This window comes from Chelonia mydas, chromosome 5 (assembly GCF_015237465.2).
Source record: "Chelonia mydas isolate rCheMyd1 chromosome 5, rCheMyd1.pri.v2, whole genome shotgun sequence".
Lineage (NCBI taxonomy): Eukaryota > Metazoa > Chordata > Testudines > Cheloniidae > Chelonia > Chelonia mydas.
Window position 1 is genome coordinate 32,989,028 of NC_051245.2, and position 25,441 is coordinate 33,014,468.

Consider the following 25,441-nt stretch of genomic DNA (forward strand, 5'->3'; position numbering starts at 1 on the left):
ATCTGTAGTGTGTACAGAGTTGAAGAGTCAGTCGAGGGAAACAGAGCAATGATGTGTATGACTGCTCCTTCCTGGTCTCTTGATTATTTGTGCTGTACTTATGCTTAATCTCATGGAGTAAACAGATTGGGCTGGGTCATTGCTTAAAAGGCAAATCCACGAGGTATAACTAAGTGCTACAGGAAGTATTGATGGCAATTAAGTAAATTTAAGCTCTCTTCTATCCTGTACCTTTCAGTTTTGATACCGAGAAATGATGTCTGTAGTTACAAATACTGGTGGTAGCAAGATAGCAGTGGCATACTGCCAACAATTGCAAATGATAGGAAGCTAGGAAGCAGTGTCAAATCACTTCAGCTATGTAAATGTTATCTTTCTTTGTCTAAGCCCAAGTAACGTTAAACAATATCTCTATTTCCGTTTATTTGAAAATCCATAATCCAGAAACTTGTCTATTTCATTGTGATATGTTTGTTTTTATCTATAAATACTGCACAGTGTATGTGTACAATCTGAAAATTTTATAGTGCAGAAAAATGCATAACACTAAATTTGTATTATACAACCAGTAACAAACATTTTGGTGTGTCTTTTGGCAGAATAAATACATCTTCTGTATATGACACTTCTAGAAAGAATATTCTGTCTATTCTTAATATTATGTTTTGAAAATAATATAGTTTACAAGATGTGTTGTAAGGTATTCTGCTGTGATTTGCTCACCACCACCATTAAACGTGCTGTTGCGTTATTCTAAACTAGAGAATAAATTCTACTCATACTGCAGTTCCAATGGCAAAACTCCAAAGCTGACTTCAGTGGGAGCAAGTTTGGACTCTCTCTCTTATAGAATACAGGCCTAGTTTTCTGTTTTTTTCCATACAGTTTCACAGTGATTCTCTTCTTTCCGCTCACGTAGAAACATTCATAATTTCTTCCAGGAATTAGTCAAATCAGGCTGATGCACTTTTTTTCTTTTTAATTTCACCAAACTTACCAGGCCAGTGTTAACAAAACTGGAAAGCAGAATTATAGAAATTAAAAATGATTTTATTTCAAAATAAAAGATTTTGTTTCCTATGCTTTATTCTTGCCTCTTTGTGATTCCCGGCAAAAATATATTTGAGCGTGAGATCTCTTTATACCTCAAGTGGAAGTATGTGGAACTTACTTTTCCAGATACTTTATTTTTAATTTCTAAGACACAAATATTCTATCCAGCAACAGACTGAACCTGTTACACTTTTTAGTGCTTGCCTTCTCTCATGCTGTTTTGTTGAATATACTTTGATACTTCACTATGAGGTTTATCAGGACATTGAGGGAAGCAAAATATTTCTATTTATTTTTTATTTTTAGTACTGTCTTTAAACAAATCTTTCAAAAAGACTTATGTAAATATCATTTTTGTGACTTTGTCACAGAAGACCAGCCTTTAATATGTACATTTTTGTATGAATATAGTGGAGTATATACATAAAGTAGCTTACAGTTTCCTGTGTTCAGATTAAAGCATGAATTTTGAGGGGACATCATTTTACACCCTTCTCCTTCCCTTCATGTTTCCCACTTGAGGTGAGAATTAATGTATGGAAGTAATGTGGATCTGCAGTCAAATATGTTAATGGATTAGTGGAATGTTTTTAGAATGGTAATCAAACATGCCACTGTTTGCCATTTTATTGCTTTCTCTCAGGACAAAACAACCACAAGTGATGTTGACCAAATGGTCCAGGCAAATGCATGTTAGTTTTGGAATGACTTTGCATGCCAGGCTTTTTTTTTCTGGTGAGACAGAAAACAGATTTACTGTTAGATTGGCATATGCATTGAAACAGGAGGGGGAAGGGCTGCTCAAAAGGAGTGGGTGTTTGCAAGATTCACTCAGACCAGATAACTCTGCTCAGAGACCACTTCTGGATGATGACTGCTTCTTTTGCATGTGCTCTGTTAGGGTACATCTACACTGCAATTAAAAACCTATGGCTTGCCTATGCCAGCTGACTTGGGCTTGCGGGGCTCAGGCTGAGGGGGTGTTTAATTGCAGTGTAGACATGAGGCCTCGGATTGGATCCCAGGCTCTATGACCCTGCAAGGTGGGAGGGTCCCAGAGCACAGACTGCAGCCAGAGACCAAATGTCAGCGCCACAATTAAACAGCCCCTGAGCTCAAGGTCTGAGAGCCCGAGTCTGCTGGCATGGGCCAGCCACAGGTGTCTAATTTCAGTGTAGACATGCTGTTAATGAAATAAAAGATATTGCAAGAGGTACTTCTATCAAAAACAGATTAGAGACCAATTGACAACTCCCCCATGTCTCACAGACATGCTCTCCAGAGTATGTCTTTTGTAGATTCATCGCCCTTCTTTCTTTACTTGAATATTTTTCACTTTCAGCAAAAAAATAATTTTTAATGTAAACATGAAATAAGAGACTAGTGAAGGTATAGACTTTAATTTTTCTGCTATTATATTGAATTTTTCCTTTAAAAGATAATAGTGAAGTCATCCTGCTGTGAATATTTAGATGGAGGAACACATTATAGGTAACACGTTGTCGACAGAATTATTATAGTAATGCAAAAATATTCTCTGTGCCTTAAAGAGAATGCTGTGTTCCATGCAATATGGAATTTCCGAAGGGCAAATATGCTCACCCCGCCTTATGTCTATATCTATTGGATAAATGTTTTCTGCCCACATTCACCTCATTCTACTCCATCTTTCTACTTGTGCTTCACATTGATTTATTTTCTTACATTTGTTTCAAAAGGACATAATGAATTGCAGAAATGTTCTTGTTCTCCTCACCTTTATTAAAACCCAAACAATTTAAGCACAGTGAATTAAAAACTCTTATTTACAGCAGCTAAATAATATATGGGATTAAGATTGCCCAATGGCCTGGTTTTGTGTGTTAAATCATAACTGTGCTTTGATTTAAAGTTCGAAAATGTATTGCAATGGAAACTATGATTTTTATAGCAAAACTTGATATTTATTACTGACCTGTCAAAACATATGGGGGTTGGGGGAAGAACAAACTCTTAAACTCTTGTAAAGTGCAGAAAATGTCTATTTATTCCTGTTTTATAACAAGTGTAAACTGTGGAGGTTAAGTAGGTGGGGAAACCGGAAGTAATTACTAAGGCCAGTGGCATTTCTGTGGTTTAATACAGGCAGAAGCTAATTATTCAGTTTTTATTTAAGTGAAATGATGCCAAAAAGGAGGGTCCTGCAGAGCAGCTGCACTCCTTCAGTATTACCCTAATTTACCACAGACAACTGTCACAAACAGAACTTTTAAACTTGATATATAGCCACGAAAGTAAGGAGTCTTTTGTTTGCAGTGCATGCAGAAGAACTCCTTTATACAAATCAACCGGCAGATGACGGACAATGATGGAAAATTTGATTCTTTGAAGTCATAATGGTCATTGAAATGTGTGAAATTCTGGTATTGAAAAGAGAGCAGCTAGCAAGACTCTAAATCCTGGGTGGCTGCTGGAAGCTTACTGGGAGGTTTTTCTGCATTTTGACATCAACTTCCCATTGCTTGTTCCCTGCTTCCTTTATTTAAAAAAAGGGGGGAAAAGTTAAACAGTAGATATTTGATAGCAGCATTTCACACAATTTTTTCATGTGTGTATGAGTTTTCATAGTGGAGAGATGAAACTTGTGCACACCTGATTCATATGAGCAAAAATGTTAACTTTCATAAATATTAATATACAAAAAAAAATTTTTTTTGCTCTCCTCTCTTGCCTTATTAGTTTCTTTTTTTTCCAGACTGTTACCTTTGGAGTTTGCTATAGTAGTGGGGTACTTTAGCAGCCCCCTCAAATGAAGTTGGTTACCTTCATGTTGAATTCTGCTTTCATTGACCTTAAGTCTGTGAACCAGTTTTTTCCTCTTTGGATTCTGTAGCTCATCAGTAGGAAATGATACAAGTGTTCAACAGCCTGGATTTTCAATACTACAAATCTTTCTAAATAGTATCAATTAAAAATAAATGTCTCTTTGATTTGATAGACATTAAGGCTTTTTTAAGGGGGGTTAAAAATAGACATTACCAAAGTTTTATGATCTGTTACAACATGCTATCAAAATGATAAACCTTTTTTATAAAGTTATTTTCTTATTTAAAAAAATAAAGAAAATATTGTATATTCATCATGCAGTACAATGTCCTAATTTGTTTTTTGTATGGTAATATAATTAACATCAACTAAAATCTGATCCTGTTTTGCCATCCTACTTAATTTTAAGCATTTAATCTCAAATTTCTCAATTTTTTCTACTTTAAATATTTGATACCTTTATCATTTTATTGTTTAAAAAAACCCGAACACTAAGTGTACTAATACAAAAGCAAAAATTTGTTTGAAGCACAATATTAAAAAGATTGGGAGCAAATTGAAAATAGCTGTCAAAAACATCTTTGTTTTGGAGAGTTTGTTCACAGGTAATTTCAATGAGAACTTGAACTCAGAACAAAGCACTGAAGACACAGAGAAAGTTCAACTTAGTGCAGCATAGTTCTTTTCAAGTATTATATTGTTTTAATGGAATCTTGGAGCGGGAGCTTTAGCCCATTGAAATGTCTCTTAAAGGACAGGTTCTTCTGTCACTAGCTGGAACTGTGTGGATGAAATGATCACAATAGAGTGTTGTAATGCATTTTAAAAGTGTGAGAAATCAGTTAGTCTAGACTAAGAGTACGCCTACAGGGAATAGGAATTTTAGAGCTTCTGTGCTCTTTAGGTGTCAAGTATGTGATAGATGCCAAGCCTTTTTATTCCATATCTTTGGCAACAGCTCAGCTATGCTACAGTACCTTACATGTCTACTGCAAGCAAAAACAGTGATTCTATGTCAAGACGACTTGGGCTTCAAAATCCAGGAACTCATTGTCCTAACAATTGTCTGTTCAACTGCCAATTTTAAACTGGGGAAGATATCAATAAACAATTGCTAAATTCCCAGAAGGCATGGAAACTTTAGCTATAACGAATCAAAAGTATTGAGAGCTAGCAACATCATATAGCTATTTTAATGTCTTAAAACAAGCAGTTTTTATTTGCACTTTGAAAAGATCTTCATAGGGTGAATGGCATGCTGCTAGTAAAATTAATTTTATTATTTGAAGCCAATCAAGTGCCCCAAAACTGTGACTTTTTAATTTTTTTTCTTTCAGATAAACTAGACTGGACATTTATTAAAGAAATTTACAAATACAATAATCACTGTGTTCTGAGGGCAACATAGTGCAATTTAAAAATCATATTCAACCTGCACCAGTTTTAAAATTATTACATTATATGCAATATTTCTGTGTTCTTTTTGGTGTGGCGTTTAGGGCTCTGGGGAGAGTTTACCTCCACCAAAAGAGAGAATTTAAAAAGTAGCCTTAAATTTATTGTAATCTCATTTAATATAACACCTTTTTATCCTGAAGGATCCAAAAGCACTTGAAAACTTGATAAGCCATAGATATGGTAGATACGAAAACTGTTTAACCATCAAAATCCAGACATCTTTCTGAATCACTGTAGATTAAAAAATTAGTTACACCTAATTTGTGAATGTCAAAATAAATCACACTTGTGAAAATGGAAATATTAATGAAATTAAAAGTGCTTTTCACTGTACAATTATTGTAACTATCTTTGCACACAGTAGGATCAATATTACTTCATCAACTAGTGTTCAGTTTCTCTGTTGCCCACGCATACTTGCCCCATGTATATTTGTGTGTGTGTATAAAAAACATATTACTTCGTTTCTGTAAACAGACAAGCCATAACAGTAAAGCCACACCTAATGTTTACTGCAAATGAAAAAGTATTGGGTTGGTTAAGCACAAAATTTGTTGCCAATTCAAATAAAAACTTCATAGCATTTCTTTTTATATTGTAGTTTGAGATTTTAGCAGAATTAGAAATGCCAGTCTGTTAGAGTATGTTCGGTGTACATGTTGCAACATTTAAGTAATTGTTAGTGGTGGTTTTTTCATATCATGGCTAGACTGGTATTCAAAATAAACATTGCTTGGGCTTAAGGAAAACCCTTATGATTAAGTTGTTAAAATATTTTGACAGTTTGCTTTAGGTATAGTCTGAGCTCAAATTTTACAAGTTGGAAACTTCCTGTGTTTTTCTTTCTTTCTGTTTTAGTTATAAATGCAGGACAAAGATTTTACTCTCACTCCCTGATTTAGTTCTGACAGACTTATCTTTTCAAGTTTATTTTGTGAAGTGAAACAAAAAATGAAATTCCTCATTTCTAGGGATGATCTGATGACAGCATCAAAAGCTTTTAAGTTTGCCACAGAACAAAATCCTATGAAGTTGGTAGCTGAAGACTTAAACCCAGAATGACTTGTTTGCCTCCTCAATTCAAGTCTTGTCACCACTGGCAAGATTAGTTCACTATGCCCGAAGTTCAGCGGCACATTTCTGGACCTTCACCAGATAAGCATTTGTTCCTGGAGAGAGACAAGGAGAAAGAGTCCAAGAAGCTCCCATTGGCATTAAACTTAAAAGTATCTGAAGTCGTGAGTTGTTAGCTGGCTTCTTTCAGCAGCTTTGGATGAAGAATTTGATGATCCACTTTACTCTGTTCAGCAGGTGTCACTGTGCTAGGATGAATTGACGTGCTAGTTATATTTTAATTGCTGTTTAGTTTTTGTAAGTGTTAATTTAATATCCAGAAAAATTACTCTCACCGGTGTCTCTCTCATGAATAGATTCCTTGATTATTATTTTTTTATCTGTTATTTTTGTTACCTATTAAAACTTTGTGTGTGTGTCTTCGTGGTCTTTATCTAGTGCTTTACTACTGAGTACAGTTAAATTTGCTTACAAGACAATAGCTTAATTAGCTACAGCATTCTCCTACTAACCTTTTCCACTAAAACTTGTAAACAGTTTTGCTTTTTAGATTATAAAGTTCCTGCAGACTTTTTCCCCTTATAAACAGAAAATATCATCTCAGAACATCAATACAACAAACACTGCATGAGCCTTAATGAGAAATGTCCCAATCAAAAATGTCAGACAGAATATATCTGTAAGTGAAATGAGTCATAATATCAGAAACTCATCAAACAGACCTTGCTGTTTGAGGAAAGATGAATTTACAGGGTATACCTTCTTGGCTTGTTTTATTATAAAAGGTTAAAGGAACACTACTTCTAAAATAAAGAAAAAAATGTGTGGGAGTAGTGAGCATTGATACTTATATTAGCTTCTTTCATAGAGTAGTTTTAAACAAGATGCATTTTTTTCTCATTCTGTAGGATATCACGCCTTTAACTGGTGTTCCAGAGGAGCACATAAAAACCAGAAAAGTTCAGATTTTTGTTCCAGCACGTAATGCCATGCAGGCCGGTGTCAACAACACAAAGAAATGGAAACTAGAATTTGACACCAGAGAGCGCTGGGAAAATCCGTTAATGGGCTGGGCATCTACGTGAGTCTGATTTTGAAATCATTTTTCTGCTCATATCTGCACAGATTTTACTTTGAAATGCCCTTTGTATATGTAAATCCATGTGTATTTAACATTATTATAAATGGTTGATGGGTCATGATGATCATGATGAAATTTTAAACATAACAGTACACGTGCTGTTTTCTCTGTTAACATAAATAGGTTTAGAAACAAATTTAGATTGCATTGCTCCAGGCTAGAAGAGGCTGGGAAAAAATCTTCAATTTCCTTCTCCATCTAATTTAAGTGTATGACCCCAAAATCAAGGATTATGCTTGCATATGCAATATAGTAGCGAGTCGCAGCCTCACTATAGTTGAGGGTCATTAATTACATCTAGTCCTAAATCCCTCTGAATGGTCCATTTCAATTAGCCAAAACTTCAAATAAATGTATCTAGTTCATGAACAGTCTTTAAAAATATTTCTCCATAAGTATTTAATCACTTTACCCACTTTTCAAAATTATGGTATATTGCTGGGTTTGGTATGATTTAAGGTGTTTTGTTGACTTGATGAAATGAAATAAAAATTGCAGCAGTGATAACTATACAGTATCATTTGCTAAACAGTCTTGTCCCTGTTTTGATCCTGCAGAATTTTTATAGAATTTCATAGGCACTTTAATTAGTGGTATCAAATTTCATAAATTATGAGAATTTGGCACTCTTCTCCTAACATCATTGTAAATTGCCACTGAAATATCATTTGCTACAGACATTCTGAAAAGTTAGCACTACACATTGTCAGCAAAAACTTGTTTCAATATCTTACCCATTCCAGAATTTTTTTTGAAACGTTGAAAAGAGCGCAGTCCACATTAGTTTCCCCTAGCAATTATTTTACATTACATTAGAGCTTAGTACCAAAGCGACTGAAACCAAACCCTTAATTACCTTTGTCCTGTGTGTTTAAAAAAAAAAAACCTTAAAGTTGAAATAGTATAGATTATGTTTATTGCTTTAGCTCTTTAATATTCTAAATTCAATCACAAAATATATGCATAATTTTAAAAAGTCTGTTTTAAAATGTGCAAAGAGTTCTGTGGCACCTTATAGACTAACAGACTTATTGGAGCATAAGCTTTCGTGGATGAATACCCATTTAGTCGGATGCATGTATTTCTATTTGAAAATTAATGCTGTGCTCAGGTCTGTTTGCTATGTTCCATTTCCTGTACAATAGTTGATACGACCAACACCTATATCAGCTCCCTGATGCCCAGTGTAGCAGAAAAAATATTGAATTCAGAAGTGAGCTCTTAGCTGGTAGAAGGAGATAATGATTGCTAAGCAGCATATTTTAATAAAACGATTTTGAAATTTTAAGCCTATGAATGTAGTCTGTTAATGATTTGCCATCTTAAACAGCTCCCCTCAGACTCCATGCTTTTCACCTGTTGATCTTTAATAGTCTTCAAACCAGTTTTTAGAGGCATCAGGCTCTAATAATAGTGTAATAAAATATGATTAGGCTGATTACTGTATATAACCACTGAACTGTCATCAAATGGTAAATCATAACCAAAATGTTTTTAAACAAGTAGTTCAGAAGAGAGAGGCTGTGTATCACCATTTTCCCTCTCTGTCCATCCCTTTACTCTCCCCCACACCAACCAAGTACTTAACAGTTAAAATATGTTCTTTATTTCTATCTATATTTGTAAACATCTAATGATACTGTAGCAGTATCCAGTAATCCCTGCTTTAGTTAAGGTTGAGTTTGAACTTCTATCCTAATCCCTTACTTTTCAGCTTTTCTCAAATTCTTTTTCTGGGTGAAATTTTGCCTAATTTCAGCCAAAAAGGCAACTTTTAAATTTACAAAATAATCCTCCAGAAAAATTAGTGTTGTTACCAAGGGCTTGTCTACATGTGATAGTTATTCCAGAATAAGGTGGGGTGTGAATTCAAAGTGGAATAGTGATTCCAGAATAACTGTTTGAGTAACTCCAGGTGTGGACTCTCTTATTCTGGAATAAGAGTGCCTTTTTCTACTTTACCTTAATCCAATTCCAAAGATTGAGCTAATTTTAAAAAAGACAGTTTTATTTTGGAATAAGTGTCCCCGCATAGAATTATGTAGAAATAGTTATTCAGGATTAGCTGTTCTGTGTACAGAGTAACAGCCGTGTTAGTCTGTATTTGCAAAAAGAAAAGGAGTACTTGTGGCACCTTAGAGACCAACCAATTTATTTGAGCATAAGTTTTCGTGAGCTACTTCATCGGATGAAGTGAGCTGTAGTTCACGAAAGCTTATGCTCAAATAAATTGGTTAGTCTCTAAAGTGCCACAAGTACTCCTTTTCTTTTTGTTCTGTGTACATAAGCCGTAAGTAGGCCAAAGGAAATTTACCCAATTTTTTTGTCTTGAACATTGGATTGAGTGTAAACACAACTGGGTCAAAGGTTTTATAAATTAGCTCATACCTATTAACGTGTGTATTGAACTCTGATAACTGAAGGTGTGATGCTACTAGATAATTACTTCCAACTAGCTGTTCAAAGCAAGAAATAGCTAAGATTTTATTTTCTTCAGCATAGCTCTTGCAAATTGGCTATCAGTACAAATATTCTTCATTGAACATCAAAACCTGCGGTTCCCATCTTTTCATACCGGAGTCCTCCATGATATATTGGTGATGGCCGCCATGCCATGCCCTGGAATAGTTGCCATGGAGGAGATAGAGGACAGCTATGTTTCCATTTGAGGTGACTTCTTGTATGCAAATAACTAAGAGTGTTCATATACGATAGTAATAGACGATTTAGAAATGTGTATTAGTAAAAATCTTGCTTCTGAGATCTCTGTTGGCAATATCATGCCCTCTCATTTAATCTCTAACATCTGCTCTCTGAACTTCAGCATTCTAATTATGGTAATAGCCAACTTACAGAAAGAGGGAACAGCAGTTGTACCTTTATATAGGATGAACAACGTCTTCAGAGATACTCCCTGGTGAACATAGAGATCAATAGGCAATCTGCTTTATATGTCCTCCATCCCCATAGTATCTGGATGCTGGAAAATTGTCACTGTATTTGGTACTGAACAAACTTGAGTGTTTTGTAACCCAGACTGGATTTTACTCCTCTCTCTCTGCTACTTCATAATAAAGGGTGGAATCTCTTTGTCACAGAAGACGATAGCGAAGATCAAAGATACATCACTTGGTCCCTTAATATACCTAGTGGTCATGCCTAGGACTAGTTTCCAGTTTTTAATTCTCTTCATTGCCTTTTTATGAGAAATCATTATCTTGGTGGCTGATGTCAGCCTGTTCCCCCTCTTCACTTTCCTCTTTGAGGAGTAAGGTGTTGGATCACTGGTGGATCCCATCTGCACATCAGTTTGCCCATTGGATAAGATTACATGTTTCGTCTTTTCTGCACTGGAGCTAGATTTTTTTTTTTTTTTTTTTCATTCAGGGGCTTTCTTCTTTATGGAGATTGTCGTGTCCTTTGTACTACTTTTCCTCTTCATCCGTTCTTGTGACTTCCTAGGATAAACAGCCAAGAGGAAACACCTATTGCAGTTCTTGCCATTCCGCCTCTGGCTTTCTCAGTGATCCACCTCCCACTTTCTTAAGCACTTGCTGTCTCAGAAAGACAGGACGCCATACTAGGTTTTGTGCTCCAGTAGTGTTCCCCCAAATTTCTTCCTAGAATTGCTGTTAAATTTGCAGGTTAATCAATTACCATATAACTTTAATCCTGTGTCTTTAGTGCTCTAGGGTGGTGTTTTTATAGCTGCTAAGTGGATCCATAGTTTTTACTATGGTTGGACCCATTTATTTCAAAAACCATTTTGCAACGTTTAGAAATGAGACTAAGACAACTGATCTACAAGTAACAGTTAGCTTATGTGGTTGGGCTTCTGAACTCTACTCGTTTTTAGCTCATAGGGCTTCTGGGCTTGTTTTATTAGAGTAGAGATGGCTTCTGTTGCATTTAAATGCTGCTCTGGAAACACTTGTGAATGTGGAGGTCATCACAAACATAACTCTGTCAATTTTCAGCCTGTTCTAGATGCCAGGTTTGCTCAGGTATTCTCTAAGTGTTCCTGGTCTACTTGCTTTGAAGTCCTGCTTTCCCTTCTGCAAGAATGTAGATTCACAAAGCAAACAGGGTAAAGACAGGCTTCTTGTCTCCTTCCATTGTTCAGTATTTACATCTTTCACCTTTTCAATCCCTCAAAATTTGTCTTCCTTTTTCAACCAGTTTTAGCATTAAAAGGTTGTCATAGAGCACTGGTTGCTTGTATCATTGGCATATGCTTAAGAACTTACATAGTTACAATTTTAAAATATCAGTTTCTGAAAATAAAATGAAAGGTTTAACACAGATTGTTTGAAATACAAAGAAAAATCTTCCCATGGGAAAATCTTTTAATATTGAAATTAAATCCTAACTTAAAAGTAAAAGGACTCTAGGTGGCTCTAATTTATTTGGGGATGATACATTTTCTTTATGTATACATTTTTAAAGACACCGTAAGGTGGCATTAGGTTAGACCGTGAGGTGCAGACGTTATTATACAAAATGCTTAGTGTTACACTTCAAATTTATATTAATATTTTATGTCTGTCTTCTTACAGTGCTGATCCTTTGTCCAACATGGTTCTAGCTTTCTCTACAAAAGAAGATGCCATTGCCTTTGCTGAAAAAAATGGTATGTATTTGAGAATTCTAGGTCATTGCAGTATTTGTGTTTGAGTCCATTTTGTTTAGATAATCTTTACTTTACCATTTGAGAAGAAAAGTTACATTTAATAAAGTAAGCAATAGTGTTTTGAAACTAACATCTTTTAAGTACCTGTTTTAATTTTGATAATTGCATATTAAAATTCCCTCTTTAATTATGTAGTTACCTCATAGTCAGTAACAGCTCTGAAAACTTTTAGTTGTTGTATATGCCTACTTATGAATTTGGGAGATAGGATTTGATAGTATGTGATCAGGGATCTATTCTTGACTCTGTTGTGTCTGACCTTGTGCGAGTCACTTAACCTCTCCCTCAGTCTCCCCATCTTTGAGATGTTTATTTCACTGTGGTATTGAGAGGCTCAGTTCATGTTACGTGCAAGGCAATTAATTTGTGTTTTCTAGAAGGCACTAGAAATGCAAGTATATTAGGTAGTAGTCATTTTTAATTTTGATCTGGCAGTCTAATAGACTACTCATATGCATTAAGATAAGCACTTGCTTAAGTCTCTGAAGGATTTGGGCCTTAATCGTCTAACAGACCATTAGACGTATCACATATACTGTCAGCAGTGTACAGTGTGTTAAATAACTTTTCAGACATTTTTCTAACAATGTCCTTTGCGAGTGGAATTTGCAGCTGCACAAGGAAGTTGCTCCATTACTCCAGCTTCCCCACACAGCTGTGCCAATGAACTTCATCTTGGCCTACAAACGATTACCTTTTTCAGTCCTAGGCACCTCATGAGCAGGGAGTGCCTGTCAGATCAAATTGTGCCAAATTATGTGGTATTTATGATGTGTGCACACATGCAGGGAACTAGGAGAAGCCTTTCAAAGAGATTTTCACTTAATTCCTGTCACTACAGGTCATAACTTGCATCTCCAGAGGTGAAAGACTAGGGTATTAAACCACAACGTTGCCTAATCGCTCCCTGTTCAATGTATTTCTGAATTTAGAGTGGTCACAGTTGAATTAAAAATAAACTGAATTAATTACCCCCCAAAAAATCTTCCTGTTTCCATTGGGATACACAAATTACTATTTCAGAAAAAGTTTAAGAATGCAGTAGTATTCACTCAGTCATCACAGCACCTTCATCTTCCTCAAGGGCTTGATCCTGCACATTTCATGTGCAATGCTGCATGTATAAAGTCCTAGATGAAAGGTGATGAGCAAAGCAGGAAATCGGGAGAACCCAGAGCGGCCGTAATGATAGCACTTCTGTTCCACTGCCAGATTTTCAGCTTAATAGGTGCAAGACCTAAGAGGGGAACACATACTTAATCATCTCATTAGCATGAAAGTCAGGCTTAAACCCATCTCCTTGGACGTGCCTAGTCTCCACTCACCCCCTGTCCTTTTAATCTGCAGACTTGAGTATGATGCCTGACATTTACTACTGCTCAGTGTGGAGGACTGTGCCTGCCAGTTTACCTTATTTGTGCCTCAGTGGCAGTGGTGCTGGTTCAGCCTTTAGCAGCATGTAGGGGATTGCAGGATCAAGTCACAAAGCCTTGTCTACACACAGAAGCTACACCAGTTGAACTAGGGGTGTGATTTTTTTTTTAAAAAAAAACAGTTTAGTTAAAACAGTACAAACCTCTGTGTGAACATATGTATCTATTTAATACCAGTTCAGTTTGCACTAGTACACTTCCCGATGCCAGTAAAACAATATAAGCTAGGGTTAAATCAATATAAAGTGTCTACACAGATGTTTGTACTGGCTTAAGTGATTTGATTTTAATCTCACACCTTTAGTTAAACTGGTGCAATTTTATGTGTAGCCCTTAATCTGTCTTCAGACCTTATGTAGTTGAGGATCTTAAAACAGGCAGACCTGGAAACTTAAGTTACTATTCTTTGTGGAAGTTGCCATACAAACTGTAAGAGGTGAATTAATTAAGATAATTATCAGCAGGAGAAAAAAAAAAAAAAACTTTTGTAGTGATAATCAAGATGGCCCATTTAGACAGTTGACAAGAAGGTGTGAGGATACTTAACATAGGGAAATAGATTCAATATGTGTAATGGTCATTACACATATTGGTATTCTCACACCTTCTTGTCAACTGTCTAAATGGGCCATCTTGATTATCACTACAAAAGTTTTTTTTCTCCTGCTGTTAATAGCTCATCTTAATTAATTCGCCTCTTACAGTTTGTATGGCAACTTCCACCTTCTCTGTATATGTATATATATCTTCTTACTATACGTTCCATTCTATGCATCCGATGAAGTGGGCTGTAGTCCACGAAAGCTTATGCTCTAATAAATTTGTTAGTCTCTAAGGTGCCACAAGTACTCCTGTTCTTTTTAAAAATGGAAGTATTTCAACTGTTTAATGACTGGGTGAAATCATGTTGGAAAAAGGGAGCCCAAACTTCATAATACCAAGTGTTGTATGGGCAACTTTCCAGATACCTGGAGGCTGTACCTAATTTGCATATTGATTTACATAAACAGTATTGTCCCCATATCCACTTTTCTGACCTTTTTAGCATTTCCCTTGCAGAACTAATCATATTACTTGTCTTTTAATGTTTTAATTCCATTCTCTCTTAGCCCCTTTTTATACACTCTTTATGTATACTTTTCTTTTTATTCCTTTCTACCTAGCTTTGATTACCACTATTTCTTTTTTATGGCCTGTTTTCTCCCTCTTTCTCCTTCGCCTTGCAAGGTCTCCCTTCTCTCCAGATTCTCTCCCGCTCCCATTTCCCTAGGTCTCCTTTATCTTTCCTCACATCACCCAGTCTCTCCTTCCCCTCCTTAACTTCTCATTTCCCCTCTTGCTGAATTTCCCCCAGCCTTCCTCAAAGGGCACATGCATTCCCAGAGTCTTGGTGTCTCAGTCTGACATAAAATATAGAGATGTGGACCCATGAGATTATGGGACTATATACCTCAGTCAGTGCTTCCTCTTGTGCTTTCCCACTGATCACTGATAACTTTTGAAATAATGCCCCAGGAAGGAGCAATGAAAGTTGAAGTATGCAATAGCTGAGATCTGACAAACCTGAGAACAGGCGTAGGTCACATTTAGGGCTTCTCTGTTACAGCATCATTCTGTACTGCTGATTACAAAAGAAGAAACTAATAAGTATATACATATTATATATCAGAGGTGTTTATATTTCTTTTCTGTTAAATATTTAAAGTTTTAATTTATATTTCTTTGATCATTTGCTCCGTATTATATGCTGTGTGTGTATTGTTTAGAATTCTCTGCGTGTTTTTCCCCAGGCTGGAGCTATGATGTTCAAGAGAGGAGGATTCCAAAGCCTAAATCCAAGTCTTATGGTGAAAACTTTTCTTGGAACAAAAGAACAAGGGTGTCCACGAAATAGGTTGGCATTGGCTATCTCTGTCTCACTGTGAATAAAGTCAGCTGTGCTGTATTTATAGTCCACGTATAATACATCTCTTAATCTCCTAATAAATTTGACCTTTAAACTACAGATGCATCTTGTGGTGTCTATTTAAAATGTTTTTGATGTCTCCAATTGAACCTGTTACAGCCTTCCCTATATAGAGAGGAGATTTGGGGTGTTCATACCTCTAGGAAATTGCTGTACTCGGAATCTATTAAAAGGAATGTTTGAAATCAGCTGCAACAGTAAGGATTGTGGCTTGCCTTTCATAGTAATTTTGTAGTTCAATAAGTTGTGTAAAATCACCACCCTTTTATGTAGATGTTCTGTTAACAGGAACTCCTCTGTTTTTGCTGTCGTTATGTACAGGAAAAATTCATCAGTCTGACAGCATGGTATGGCATGCAAAAGTCCAGTATCTGCTTATTATTTAAGCTGTTTGGTGGAACTGCATGTACTATAAGGTCCTTTCAATCCAAATTAACACTGTGCTGTAAATGTGACTTCCAAGAAGCATTCATAATCTGAGTAACAAGCTAGCATTTTGTGGTTGTGTTTAAAAAATATTGTATATTCCTATGAATTTGAGCTGCAGTATATAATCTGAGTAACAAGCTAGCATTTTGTGGTTGTGTTTAAAAAATATTGTATATTCCTATGAATTTGAGCTGCAGTATAAAAGATCAAGATTAGTAAACTCTCCTGTTTGATACACCTTCAAAGTACAAGTAGATGGGAAATTTTAATACTTAACTCAAACTTACAAATTAAATCAGAGTAGCAAGGTAGCAGCTATAAGGTGCTCTTGTAACATTAAACTTATGCTAATTACACATTTTATCACACCTAACTTTAACTTTTAATAATATAGAAAGCAAACACTTACCTAAACTGAGGGCTCCATAAAAATACTACAGATGTTTCATCAGCCTTATTACTAAAACATCTAACCCAGCATCGTCATGGTGCATTATTTAACTGTTAGAATGTTTGTCACGTAGAAATCTATATTTCTACGTCTTTCACTTACCAGTGTCTTTTATTTACCCTTTATTATTTTCAGTAATTTTGTAATTGACAAGTTGAGACATCAACGGATAGTCACTGACAAGACTTATAAATGTTGGTATAAAACTTGTATACAACAAATGGTTTACCCTGAGTCCCACAAAAGAGTATTCGGACAAGTTCCATTTTTCTGATGGCTGCAGCTGTTTAAAGGACAAGACACTTGAAAATGGCGCAACTGCAGTCCATTGCTACGCTGACCAAAGGAAAACACAACCAAATGTCTAGGGGGGTGGCTTAGACTCCGTGATATTCTTGTAATGTCCCTATTTCACATAGTTGTACCCAGTGTGCTGGCTGACATTTATTTAAACCATTGTTTTTTACCCATTTTCAGTGTAATCGACTGGCTGGCTGATGTTCCTGCCTTCTAAACGCAGAAAGAACTCATGTTCCAGCCATGCCCTAGTTCATTATTTTTGTTTTGCATTGTGCATTCGATGGTGTGTGGTGGTATCTGAGTTGCTCCAGAATTCCCAGTGTGCACCAACTGGAGTTTTGAACAGCCCAGATTCCATTGCATTGCTACCTATTTCAACCCGACTAGCACTCTGTCCTCCAAGGAGACAATGGTAATTAAATCCATCCGATAGAATCTTTTGGTTTCCTTTCACAAGCCCTGAACAGCAAGATCCAGCCTCCACGTAGTGGACTTGGGGCTCCCACTTCATGTCTTCTCAGTACTCTTTAACCATCATGGGCTAGATTTTTTTTTTTAAGGCATTTTTGGTGCCTAAAATATGCAGATTGACACCTAGTGGGGTTTCACCTGGTTTTGATGAAGTCTTCAGTCATCCTCAAGCCCAGACCCTATCCATTTTCTCCAGTCACATTCCCTGCTTTCTTTTCCAGCATTTGGTTGCAAGCCGTTAAAAGTTACAGGGCTAAGTGTCTCAGGAACAAATACACTGATCATGGTGGAGAGCCAGTTATTAGCTGAGCCTGCCACTATACCATCACTCCTTACATTCAACTCAACAGCATTTCTCTGTATATAACGCAATAACTTTTCAATGCCACATTTGATCAATTTGAAAATGTCAGGGAATGTTCGGGCATCAAGGGCCAGAACCATATTTTTTGGAGAAAAAGGAGGGAACATATGAAGACTCTGCTTGCTCTTAGCAAAGCCACTATCTCAGGCACCTCTGTAATTGTCAATAGATCAAACTTGTTCCTGGCACCCACTAATGCCTTTCAGCATAACAGTACTCCTTGAAATAGAGTTTTACATATTGACATCCTGACTGACTTATCACCCAGCCAGAAAATAGAATAATGGCTTTTGGGGGAAGGGGGAATGGAGGTGTGCACAGAGCCCCAGCTGTGGAATCCTAGTATGGGGGGATGGGGAATAGGGCGCACAGACCCCCTGGTGGAAAGAGATTTGAAAGCCCTCATATTGGGGGCGGGGGAGGACAAAATGGCTCTTGCATTGGGGGAAGGTGTGAATTGTGAGGAGGAAATAGTGGGGCAGATAGTTCCTGGCATGGTGAAGGGGGGAATGAGGGCGCAAACAGAGCCCCTGTTATGGGGGCAGAATGGGGGACCCTTGAATGAAGATGGGGGAATAAGGGGACAGAGCCCCTACTATGAACAGAAAGGGGGACAGAGGGACCACACAGACCCTGATATTGGGGAGAAATGGGAATGGGTCACAGAACCCTGGTAGAATGGATGTTGGGGGGAGAAGAATGGGGTGGCACACAGAGCTCTTGCATGGGAGGAGGTTGGGGGACCCTGGAGTAGGGGAAGGGCTTATAGGGGGCACAAAGAACCCCTGCTGGTGGAGATTGGAGGAACCTGGAAGAAGGGAGATTACACAGACGGCCTATCATGGGCGGGAGGGGAAAATGGGCACATTGCTATGGAGGGCATAGAGCAAAGTGAGTGGTGAACTATAACTTGAAATCAAGGACTTCCAGCCAGAGGTGGTGGGCATATTGCAGGAGGTGTTCTGGTGGATGAGATTCTGTGGCCTGTGATGTGCAGGATGTCATGATGGTCTCTTCTGACCTTAAACTGACTCCATGAGCGTGCACATGGAACCCTTGCAAGAGGGGGAATTGCAGGGAGCCCCTGAAAAAAGGGGATGGGAGGGTGGCACACAGGGAACTAGTGTGGAAGGGAAATGGAGAAATGCAAGGAGCCCCTGGTTTGTGCAATAAACTCAACCTTCAGAGTTGCTGCCCCCTAGTCATAGCTATATCTACTAAGGTCTTCAAATTTTTTGCTCTGCTATGTGGGACATTAAATTTATTCTCAAAATCAAATTGGATATAGGAGCCTCATACGAAGAACTAAGCACAAACACAATAATAATGTTAGAAATAGGAAACACCTTTTAGATAATTGGCTCCATCCCCTTGCTAATGCAACATCAGAAGATGGTTTGCTATATGATTCCAGGTTTGACCTCAAATTGCACCAGATTACATGACTATGGCACCAAATTGATGCTAAAACAATGAAGAAAAGGACTCCAGTTCCAGCTCTCTGTATGAGGTGTAATTCATCTCTTCACTGAACTGTGCATGCTACAATATGCAGCGGAGCGTTAATTGCTCCAGAAACCCTGGAGTAGACTATAAAGACTAGATCTAAAAAGCTAATGCGCTCTTGGGATGCATCAGGCGAGGTATTTCCAGTAGAGATAAGGAGGTGTTAGTACCGTTATACGAGGCACTTGTGAGACCTCATCTGGAATATTGTGTGCAGTTCTGGTCTCCCATGTTTAAGAAGGATGAATTCAAACTGGAGCCAGTACAGAGAAGGGCTACTAGGATGATCCAAGGAATGGAAAACCTGTCTTACGAAAGGAGACTCAAAGAGCTTGGCTTGTTTAGCCTAACCAAAAGAAGGCTGAGGGGAGATATGATTGCTCTCTATAAGTATATCAGAGGGCTAAATACCAGAAAGGGAGAGGAATTATTTAAGCTCAGTACCAATGTGAACACAAGAACAAATGGATATAAACTGGCCACCAGGAAGTTTAGACTTGAAATGAGACGAAGATTTCTAACCATCAGAGGAGTGAAGTTCTGGAACAGCCTTCCAAGAGAAGCAGAAGACATCTCCTGGCTTCAAGACTAAGCTTGATAAGTTTATGGAGGGGATGGTATGATGGGATAGCCTAATTTTGGCAATTAATTGATCTTTGACTATTAGCGGTAAATATGCCCAATGGCCTGTGATGAGATGTTAGATGGGGTGGGATCTGAGTTACTACAGAGAATTCTTTCCTGGGTGTCTGACTGGTGAGTCTTGCCCCCATGTTCAGGGTTTAGCTGATCGTCATATTTGGGGTCAGGAAGGAATTTTCCTCCAGGGCAGATTGGCAGAGGCCCTGGGGGTTTTTTGCCTTTCTATGAAGCATGGGTCACTTGCTGGAGGATTCTCTGCACCTTAAAGTCTTTAAACCACGATTTGAGGACTTCAATAGCTCACACATAGGTTAAGGGTTTGTTACAGGAGTGGGTGGGTGAGATTCTGTGGCCTGCGTTGTGCAGGAGGTCAGACTAGACTATCATAATGGTCCCTTCTGACCTTAAAGTCTAGGATTCTGTGATTAAACAGGTGACCTGTAATATGTTGGGTAAGTACTCTGTAACTAACTGGGTAAAGTCAGATATTCTCAACCAGGAGGGGTCATCAATATGACCTGTGAAATCTAGAAACAGGCTTGGGAACTCCCAAAAACTACCCAGTTCCTCATCAAGCCTGGTACACCATGGAATTGTCTCTCTCAGCCAGACAGGATAATAGACTATTCAGGCTTTCAGAAAAGTTAATAGTAAGTGGCATTTTTTTGTTAAAAGTTGATAAGTCTTTTAAAGATCATTAGGGTTTGCTGAATCCAAATATGGGTGTACTAAGCTGTAGGTTATGTATAAAGATCTCTACAAAGAGAAAAAAGCAATACATGGAAATCACTGAAGTGTAACTCTTTATTTTCTTTTCATTTAGGATTAACATACTTCAGTTGGATCTTAATGAGCTGTAGGATGTAAGAAAAGTGAACAAAATATGTTATACAACCATGCAAGACGTGTCTCTTATAACTTGAGCATTAGCATCTTGAAACAAAAGTGTATATATACTTATTTAACTCTCAAATACAATACATAATCTGAAAACATCTATTTTAAACAGGTGAAAATATTTTCTTGATTAAACATTAGATATTTTTATATACACACGTTAAGCACAGATGTTAAGAAACATTGGTATATAGTGGCAGAGTGAATCAATAAGTTGTTAGGTCACTTACTATGACACATCTGCACAATACTATCCATAAGCACTAAGTGTTAGGTGCACTGACAGAGTTCCAGTTCTCTGCATTTGTTTGATCCTGTACAAACAAGTGTTGTCCTGCACTTGCATCACTGACTTCTGCACCCCGTTGTGCAGCCACAGTATATTGCCTCGATTGTACTCTGCTATGATTGGTGGCAGTGACATGAGCTGTGCCATCAGACCTCTGTCCTCCTGTTTTCCAATTCACTGTATTTGGAGGAGAAAGTATTGGATTTGGGCAATTGGTGTGTCTCCAGCGGAAGAATAAGCACATCAGTGTCCCTGGCTGGAAGAAGCATACTGTAGGTATACTGTACGCAGAGTGTAACATCGTTCTTGTGTCTGCTTCTTCCTGAGGAGCAAACAGCTGACTGGTGCCAACTCTTGCTGCTGAGCAGCATATTTCAGCCTCATCCTGAAACCACCAGCCAGAATGACTATTTTATCATGCGGTGCTTGAGTCATTAGTGCTCAGATAAAATAAGGAGGACCTTGCAATATTTTTCTGAAAGCTCAATGAAATTCATCTAGTTACTTTGAAGAGGCTCATAGCTTCAAGTGGGACTTGAACCTCTTGAGAGTTTTTGTCTTATACCATGCTTAATAGCTTCCTTGTAGTACTAGTATCTATTCTGTGGAAGACTGTTCCAGTCCTAAGTACTATTTTTTAAAATGTGCCTGCAAAGTCTCCAAATGTTTTGGCTCCAGATGGCTTTCCTATGGCTTGTACCAAAGCCTCTGCATCTATCACAAGACAGCTTCTCCCAACGGGGATAACTGTTGATGGGCAGTGGACATCAGTCAGTACATCAGTATTGCTTTTGTGCTGTTCTTAGGCTTCCATTAATCTGTGCTAATGTTAAAGGGACTGGTATTAATTCATGTTTCAAAATCTGTTCTAAATGCACAGTTCTGCTGGCTTTGTATCCCTCAAGAAGAGCTTGTCCTTCATATAGCAGATGGAGGAACATGTACAGACTACCTGAAACACAAGCATCTGTACCATCCTCGCTGACATTGAAACATTTGTAGCAAAGTATCTCCCCAAATTTTCAATGCAACATGTACCAGTGACAGAAATATATCTTCTTGCGGATGGTAAATGGGGATGGCCATCTCATCATCTTGGCCAAGAATCCATCATTTGTGAGATGGTTACATATTTATACTTGGCTGTAACTAACAGTATGTCTCTCAGCAGGTGATTGATCAGGCAATGAAATGAAATAAATCCCCAATATGAACTTGGAGATTTTCCTTGAATAGTGATCTATTTCAAGAGGTACTGGAATTCCAATGCCAGTTTCCTTTGCATGATTGCAGTAATAATGCCAAACCTCAGAAAGCTCCAAAACATGGCCTTGATTGGCTGCATGTGAAGTGCATTTTGAAAAGAAAGCATTGCTGTGTCAGTAATTTTGGTGCCCTCACTCTTTTTCATCTCAGACCTCATAAACGGGATGTAACAAGTCAGGCGGTACTTGCCTTCAGCTGCTCTGAGGTCATTTACTCCAGCTAAATGAACACTCATGTTGTGGTCAAAGACAGCTGCCTTCATTATCTGTTCACTCATCTTGAATGTACTTCCAGTTATGAGTCTCTGTTTAGAGTGTTCCAAAACCTCATCTATCGATTCCTCAGTCTGAGACAGTTCTTCAGATCTGTCACCTAAAAAGAATGGCTCAAGTATGGAAATCTTCCTCACATCCTCTGCAGTGAAGACCAATGCAGAGAATTCATTTAGCTTCCCCGCAACAGCCTTGTCTTCTTTGAGTGCTCCTGTAGCACCTGATGGTCACTGTTTGGCAGGCTTCCTGTTCTAATGTACTTAAAAAAAAAAATGTTGCTGTAAGTTTTTTTTGAGTCTTTTGCTAGTTGCTCTTCAAATTCCTTTTTGGCCTCCCTAATTATGCTCTTAAACTTGACTTGCCAGAGTTTGTTCCTCTCTATTTTCCTCAGTAGGATTTGACTTCCAATTTTTAGAGGATGCCTTTTTGCCTCTGTCTCTTTTACTCTGCTGTTTATCCATGGTTGCATTGTTTTAGTCCTCTTACTGGGTGGTGTTTTTTTGTTTGTTTTTTTTTGAGGGGCTGGGGAATATACATTTAGTTAGAGCGTCTGTTATGGTGTTTTAACCATTGCTTCTATGTTAATTCTAGTCTAGCTGCAAAGCATTCTTTACTGTAAAAAAAATTCTAAGCATGAAAGTGTGATTTTATATATTCTAGTAAAAATAACTTGTGTGTTATGATTGATATTTCTATTATTATGCTATATGGATGACTAAATACTACAAATGTTTACTATTAGGATGCAATAGTTGTTAAAACAATGATGGGTGTCGTCTCATTTCTGATTCTAATAGCTAGAAAAAGTATTGGGCCAAACCATGCACACGTTGTTGGTATATCAAACATTTCTGGTGAATTGTGGTAGCCATATTTATTTGGGTCTAACGCTCAAAATTCAGCATGTTAAAAACCATTTTGAGAATCAGCAGGTTCAAATTATGTTACAAAGAGTTGTTACCAACTTCTTACCAAAAAATGGCTTTAGGCTTTGATTCAGGAGGTTTGATTCTAAGATTTGGTTCCATTTAGTCCATAACTGACATTTAACCAAAGCCCTTCTTCATTTTAATGCCTCAGTTGTTCAAAAAAATCAAAATCCTTGTTGAAAAACTAAATGCAATCAAAATAAGGATTTTGGTCCTGTTCTACCACATTCTGTTTCCAGTTGGTGTTGATGGTACATGAGAGCTCTCATGGTCTTTCTCCACTGATTTTTTTTTAAGTCACCATGTAGCTATGCATTCGAGTACAGAAATTTATATTAGTGTTACAATTAAGCCTCATAAATATTTTCCTTCTTCCTTGTTCTGTAGATTTCATTATTGCAGGAAGGCTTTTGCAAAAGGGGGGTTTGTAATGAGAACTGACTTTTGTTAAACTTGGGCTCATTTGGATATTACTTGGAAGGAAGATCCACAAACAAGCACCTGCCCCATTGAGTGCCCTTTCCCAGTTCCTAAAAATGTCTCCTTCTGCCTCAGTAACCCATCTTTCCTGCTCAGTTGTCTTTTGGTAGTGTCTGAGAGTCAAGTCACTGGACTGATCAAGGATGGCTGCCTTGTCCCAACAAGTTCTTGATTAGACATGCCAAGTGTGGAGTCATATTCATCAGTGAAGTTGTGGAATTCATTAGTCTTATACATCCAAAAGTGACATTTTAAGAACTTTATAGATTCCATCAGCAGCCATATTAGCCTCAGGAAGACTGAAGAATTGCCCTCTTTGGCTCAGACTCCCTTCCATATGCTACTTTGTTCATTCTCTATCACATGTCCCATCCTGAAATTGGACATCAGTTTTGGGGAAACAGATACATCTTCTACAATGACCATTCCTCAGCTGTCCCAAACAACATTCCATCAAAGATTATTAATAGTTATTGGTGCTGAAGTGCCATAATCTCTACATCTGGAGATTATGGCACCTTCCTTGACCATCCAAGGACACTAATGTTGAAAGGGAGTTTGGCAGGAAATTTTCTCTACAGTACTTCCAAAGTCCTTCACATTTGTTGTAAATTCAGAAAAGTGCTCCTTCTTCAATCCCAGACTCAAATGCAGTAGCTGATACAGCTCAGGAGACAGATACAGCGTTGAAGAGAGGAAAATTAGAGAACTTGTTCTATCAAATGCCATAGTGTATATAGGTGAGTTTCCATCATAAAGTCATGACCCTTTTGGGGAATCAGAGTCTTCCCATCCCACCTTCTGCTGTGATCCAATTAGATGTCCAAAAAATTGAATGAAGTTAAGGCAGATCAGACTAAGTCATCTTAATACTCCTTCTGGACGTAATTCCTAAGGGCTTGTCTTCACAGTGCTGTAGACCAGTCTACCAGGGTGTCATTTGTAAAGTGCTCTCATATGTAGAGCTCTAACTGTCCTGTATAGGCCCTGCTGGTGTGAAATAAAAGGTTCACACTGATGCACTCCTGTTTCAAGGATAAAATGGAACAGTACCCAGAGGTAAATGAGACCCAGGATTTTGCTGGCCTTTTTCCTATGAGAAAAAGGGAAATCTGAAGTCTTTTGCAGACTGAGTTCCTCTGTTGGGAACCTCCACCCTTGTTCCTCTTGTTGGGGAGTTGGAGAAGATTCAAAGGCAACCTGAGTCCTGCAGTGAGCACAGAGTGCTCTACTCCAAAGTTATTGGTTGTGTGGTGGGAGTTCTTAATGTCACATGGACCCAGTTAAATGCCTAGTTTGACAGAGTGGGGCACAGGACACATAATGCCCCTCCCAATGTTAAATAAAGTGGCAATTTCCTACTTAAATCCATACCATGTCTTGCACATTTTTCCACTCATTGTTTTTTTTGCAAGAGTGCTATTTCGATGAGTGCATAGTAACTTGCTACCTGTGCAAAGTTGTAGAAAAAACATTTTCTAATTGTTGTATGACTTGATTCAACAGCACAGGCAACCTTCCTAGT

General features: G+C 37.7%; 1 protein-coding gene across 4 annotated transcripts in view; it reads left to right on the forward strand.

Moving 5' to 3' along the window:
- The window catches only part of NDUFS4 (NADH:ubiquinone oxidoreductase subunit S4), a 64,905-nt gene extending 49,246 nt beyond the window's left edge, over nucleotides 1–15,659 (forward strand). For all 4 annotated transcript variants that reach the window (XM_007052811.4, XM_043547122.1, XM_043547121.1 and 1 more), the window contains 3 exons: nucleotides 7,299–7,471; nucleotides 12,088–12,161; nucleotides 15,445–15,659. In XM_007052811.4, the coding sequence (XP_007052873.1) occupies nucleotides 7,299–7,471; nucleotides 12,088–12,161; nucleotides 15,445–15,548 (351 nt within the window). In that variant the 3' untranslated portion in view covers nucleotides 15,549–15,659. The remainder of the gene's footprint in view (nucleotides 1–7,298; nucleotides 7,472–12,087; nucleotides 12,162–15,444) is intronic.
- The last annotated feature ends 9,782 nt before the right edge of the window (nucleotides 15,660–25,441 follow it).